Consider the following 5916-nt stretch of genomic DNA (forward strand, 5'->3'; position numbering starts at 1 on the left):
CTCTAAGTATTACTATACACCGGTCATCATAAAAAAAAAGGGAATTGCTAACTGGTCGCCTGCTAATTTATTTTTGTTTGTCAGCCCTTTCTTGGCCCGTTGGATTTTGTTCAAGATTCGTGCACCCAACTACTGTTCACGCATCCTGGCCCAGATAACACAGCCCCGCGCCGCATGTCACGTCACGTGGTCAAGCACTGTTTCAAGCAAGGAATCCGGCGGTATTTTTTTTGTTGTCCACGCATCTGAGAAAGGAGAGGCAGAAGCAACGTCATCGACGACGACGCCATAGCTCCAACGCAGCTCCACCGCGAAGTATGTCCCCCGGTCGATGGCTCTGCAAGCTTCGGACCACGAGGGAGGTGAGTTCCCCCGATGGTCCTCTGCTGGAGTTTGGGTTATCGCCAGCGTCGGAGAAGAAGAGAAGGTCGCCGGAGTTAGAAAAGAAGCACCTAGAGTACAAATTACGAAGCATATCCGGAGATCTAGGATCCGTAAGATTTAGGTATACATTTTTGTCCTCGTAAGCTTTACCAGTTAAAAAAAAAAAACTAGTACTAGCTCCTTTTAGAGTATCTTCACCTTCCTTGGCGTAAAAGAAAATCTGTCTCGTCTCCTCCGCTCCTCGCGCCATCTCGCGGCTGAACAGGGGAGGGGCGCCGATCTCTCCATCTGGCGAGCAGAGCAGGGGGAGGGGAGGGGATCCTGGTGAGCATCGACATCCTCTTCCTGATTCATCTCTCTCTCCCGCCGGGACTACTTTTGTCTGGAAATTCGCTTGCGTTCGTTAACCCTAGCTTCTCTTCAGAGCCTTAACCTTTGTTTGTTCCCCCAAAAGTTTGGGGGTTCAACTGAACCCCCCATGTCCCAAGTTGGATCCGCCCCCTGGAGGAAGGTGGGTGTTAGATTGTAGGGTTTCTTACCTCCTTTTGTCGAACTAGATGCATTGTTGTTTGCTGTAGAATGGACCCATGAGATCAGTGTGGAAGAGTGGCCAGTCCTCGTTCTAGATAAATCCGGCAACCGAAAGCGCGCATCACATATTTGGAGTCATCTTTTCTACTAGGGTTATCAATAATAACCTCAGCGCTTTTGCGGAACAGGAATTGTGCCATGTTTGTTGTTGGGGACAGATTTTCAGTCAACCCCCATGTTAGATCAGGGCAAAGCTGTACCTTCTTCTCTACTGTTGCTCGGAGCCCTGTTCCCTCTAAACCAAAATGCCAAATGCTTTTAAGTGGATAGAACTTATTTTTTAGAATTCTTAGCGGGGAGGTCAGAGGTCGTAGTTTTAATCGGAATAACTATGCTCTGTCATCTTTTGTGTTCGTGCTATGCTGTCCGATACTTAAACCATTTTACCATTCTTAGGTCTTAGCTATTAGGGTGGCCATTGGTGAAGTCTGGTATCCTGTTTCATGCTTATGAAAATCTATGAAATCATGTATTGTTAATGTTTCATACCTTGTGGGTGCACAATTCAAACTGTTTTGAGAGTTGAGACCAATAAATTCAATCTTACTAGCAGAGATGGCGAGCACAGCATGCTTTGTGATTGTGAGTAAAAATGATATTCCAATCTACGAGGCTGAAGTTGGGTCTGCTCCCAAGGTATGGTTCTTTCAGTACATCCCCTGTAGTAATTAGTTCTATGTTCAATATGGATACATCATAGTATTTTTATCTTACTGTATTACAATGTGCTTTATTGATGTAACATATTCCAAGCGTCAATGCACTGACATCTTGCTTTGTTGTGTAGTTTCTTTCCACTATCCATTTCTCTTCATGGAAAATGCATCCGATGTCATATTTAACAACATATGACCAACAATGTATACATATATGTATATACCACTATACATCAATGTTTTGGTACATTTTATTATTCTGCAAACTTATTTTTACCCCTTAGCATATGAAATGTCAACTGCTAGTGATAGTTCAATTTCATATCTTTCTTGTTTGAACTTCAAACCCTATGTTGGAATTTCTTTCACAATATTTTTCTTAAGGAACTGAGGCTGCATACATCACTTGCCTTGTGTTCTATATGAGACATGCCTCCCTTGCATTTGCTCTTCCTTTTTCTAGATAGTCCTACTCAGGGAAACAAATCTCAGCCTTGTTTTCTTGTATTCCTTGTCCAGAATTAATTTTTGAAAGAGTAAACTTGCACTCGTGGTGCATGAATTTGCAAGGTGGGTGCCATTCAGTGCAACGATTGCAAAATGCTCAAACTGATTCAACAACTTGTCTGGTGCATGTCAACCAGGGCCAGCACAGTCCACAGTTAGAGCATTAAAGTGTTGGTTGGGGTGCCAACTGGGCAAAGGGTGCGGTAATTAGACAATGTGGCATCCCAGTTAGCGACTTAGCGTGCAACCTTCTATTTAGGTCCTGATAATGAAAAATCACCATTGAAGTGCATCATGGAGCAACTCAGGGATCTAAGTTGGAAGATAAAATAAGAAAGGCTCCTTTTATTTTATGAAAAAAAAACCATCCCAATTCATCCCTCCCAGGGTGGCTCATGTTTTGCCACTCTGTTATCTAGCATCCTAATCAGTGCAAAAATACTCTTATTAGCCAAAGTACTCCGCTCTCAAGTTTATGCACCAAAGCACAATTCACTATCTTGAAATATCCATTCTATGTTCATCTATGGCTATATATTTCAAATGTCTACATTATCTCCACCATCTTTCATAGCTCAGATGATAGTAATTCATATTTTGTACTTAGTACACAAGTTCTAAAATCCAAAGGCCTTTTATCTAGCTAGGATTTATTTCCTTGCACCTATTGTCTGAAAGTTTTCTTACTTTACTGTAACCTTCAATTTACTTCCTCCTGCAGAGAGAAGATCAAGCTTATCAGCACCAGTTCATATTGCACGCTGCATTAGATGTTGTTCAGGACCTTGCATGGGCTACAAACACAATGTGAGTAGCCGTTGATCTGTCACTATTCTGTTTGCTGCAACCAAAGATATCGTCTTGTTTCTCCTGGCTTCACACAAGACGTTCATGATATTCTGCATTCCTTTTCAGGTTTCTGAAGTCAGTAGACAGATTTGACGATCTTGTGGTGTCTGTTTATGTAACTGCTGGTCATATCCTTTTAAAATTAAGATATGGACGTAGTGAATCAATACTGGGAATAGAAGAATATAGAAATCTGAGAACTTGGATAATGATAATTCTACCAGCACTATTTTAATAAGAATCCTGCCAGGAAATGATTAAATGTGTGCCGTAACAGGGATTTTTTTGTTTCTCACGCCTGTTTTTATTCCCTATGATGATCATAACCATTAGCCATGCTATCTTTCTAGCCATTCCTCCATCATCTAAGTATTGTTTTTTTTTGGTGGGGAAGTATTGTTATTTCTTAACTTCCAGTCTGATACATACTAGATTTATGTTACTTCATGACTCAAGGAGCGAGGATGGAATAAAAAGTTTCTTCCAGGAGGTTCACGAACTCTACATCAAGGTAACATGTTTGTTAGTTGTATGCAATGCAAAATAACATGATTTACTAGATGCTATAGTGAGTCAACATTCAAATGCAAACTCACAAAAACTTATCCTTCTTTCTTATATTCCCTTCATATATTATCTATTTTGCAGTTGGACAAATAACCTTGAAAGTTTCTGCACCTTATTTTATTTCTTTATAGATAAAATCCAATACCTTATTTAAGCAATAGAAAAACAAACCTCCAGATTTGCTCTTGACATCTGGAATTGAACTAAAATCTTCTGGTGGTATATACCCAACTACAACCTTTAGACGCTCTGTTTCCATATTATGTCATTTTGTGTTTGTCCTAAATCAATTTTTTTTTTCAAATTTTACCAAGTTTATAGAAAAACTTAGCAACAGCTATAACATCAAATTAGTTTAATTAAATCCACCATTTAATATATTTTTATAGTACAGCATTTGTTTTGTGCTGAAAATCCAGCTACATTTTTCTATAAACTTGATCGAACTTGAAGAAAGTTAACTTAGGACCAATGTTTTAAAAAGCGGCTGCACGGACTGCTTATGCGCCTGTATAAGCGTAACAGGTCGTCAGACCTTTCCGATTATTGCTGTCTGGTGCATTTATAAGGTTTACAAGGTTAAGCGGGCCGCATATTCGGATATGCGGCCCGCTTACCGTGTAGGCAATTGGCCTTAGGGCTTATGTACCCTTTTGTGTTCTGCCATAGTTCCATTAGTATTTGCTGTTTGCTCTATCCTATATGGACTACGATGGTGTGGTCAGAAGATTGGAACCTATAATATATATAATGTATGAATCACAACTTATTTATTGTTTACTGCATTTGCATTTTTGCTTGATTACATTGAGTCAATGACTTTAATTTTGGTCATCCTTGGGTCCTATTTGGTAGTTTAGTTCTTCATGAGTCTTGCCTCTCTACTGATCCTTTAAGCCTATGTTCATTATCCATAAATAAAGATGGATCAGATGTTAACAATCTGTCTTGTTATAAAACTTTAAAACCGCTTACAAGGCCGCTTTCCACACAAGCTCTACAAGGTGGGGTGACCGCACGCACCGCTTACCGTTTTTTAAAGCACTGCTTAGGACAAACCCGTAATGACTTATAATATGGAACAGAGGGAGTATGTACACAATTTTCTGTTACCAACAACTTTTTCCCCCTAACGTAGATTTAAGTACATGGTCCTCTAAGGTCAGCTAACTATTACTATTGATTACTTGATTTCGTCGTATTCATAGTACAATATACGTAATATCAAATTTGGCTGCTACATCATTTGATAGGTTGCTCGTACGATCCAGCTTCCAGCATTATTCTTTATTTTTTTGTAACAGAGAAATTTGTGTGTTTTCATATGTAGATCTTCCTCAATCCACTCTACCTACCTGGTTCTCGCATCACATCCTCTCATTTTGATACTAAGGTCAGGGCTCTTGCAAGGAAATACCTGTAGCATATAACCAGGTGAAGACTCTGTAAGCTCCACACCGCCCTGTATTCTAGTGAGTAGCACTTGCCTTGTACTAGTTCTTCTACAATTGAATGAACGTAGATCCTGCGACTAGCCTAGTAGTACCATTTACTATTGAATGAACATAGATCCTCTAATGATCTTGTACTAGAAAAGTGCTCTGTCTTTTCCGGAGTTAGTAGACGCCCATACCTTGCCTGTACTGTACTTCTACCCAGAGATTATATGTACTTGTAGTATAAAATATCTCTCACCCATCGAAGTTTAGTGGGAAATTTATGTCGATCGCCTTGTTTCTGACATGCTCTGCTGCTAAGATAATACTAGTGTCCTTGACCCCGATCCTGTGAACATGGTTTGTTGCGCATCGGTACTGTACTGTTTGTACCATGATACTGTAGTCTCTGTAGTTATTATAGTTATGCCAGGAAACTGGAGGCAGTGGCGAAGCCACCGTAGGGGCCAGGGAGGGCCAACACCCCCCTAACCCCTATGTGACCTCCCCTCCCCTCTCTTCTCCCAAGGATGATTAGCACTTATAATCTAGCTATTAATTATATCATTAGTTACAGATGAGACTAACTATATAGGATATAGGACAACTGACTTATGAAATGACTTAGCTAACTGATTTATCATTTTAGAAGTGATTGCAAGACTCCAATTAATGGAACAAACTGTTCAATCATCCATATATTAAAAATATTACTGAATTTTAAATTGGCGAATCATGATATATGGGTTCTTGTTCTCTCTTGTAGCTAATCGCTGTAACATGTATGATATCGAGTTACCGATCATGCATCAACACTACAAAATCACTGTTCACTGAACCTTAAGTGAATTACCACGTCTCGTAGATGGCACCCCCCATCTCTAAATCCTGGCTTCGCCACTGACTGGAGGGTGGTGCTGCAGCAT

At 40.0% G+C, this 5916-nt stretch overlaps 1 protein-coding gene across 3 annotated transcripts; it reads left to right on the top strand.

Annotated features, from left to right (window-relative positions):
- Positions 1–564: 564 nt before the first annotated feature.
- On the top strand, positions 565–5340 carry LOC127763655 (uncharacterized). Of its 3 annotated transcripts, none has more exons than XM_052288419.1 (6): positions 565–708; positions 1529–1611; positions 2860–2945; positions 3054–3114; positions 3412–3498; positions 4885–5340. In XM_052288419.1, the coding sequence occupies exons 2-6, from the start codon at positions 1531–1533 to the stop codon at positions 4975–4977; spliced, it is 408 nt and encodes a 135-aa protein (XP_052144379.1). In that variant the 5' UTR covers positions 565–708; positions 1529–1530; the 3' UTR covers positions 4978–5340. The 3 variants fall into 3 exon arrangements, with proteins under 3 accessions (XP_052144379.1, XP_052144380.1, XP_052144381.1); XM_052288420.1 differs by having other exon boundaries at positions 588–708; positions 1526–1611; XM_052288421.1 differs by lacking the exons at positions 565–708; positions 1529–1611 and adding an exon at positions 1653–1875.
- The last annotated feature ends 576 nt before the right edge of the window (positions 5341–5916 follow it).

Source organism: Oryza glaberrima, chromosome 2 (genome assembly GCF_000147395.1).
Source record: "Oryza glaberrima chromosome 2, OglaRS2, whole genome shotgun sequence".
Lineage (NCBI taxonomy): Eukaryota > Viridiplantae > Streptophyta > Magnoliopsida > Poales > Poaceae > Oryza > Oryza glaberrima.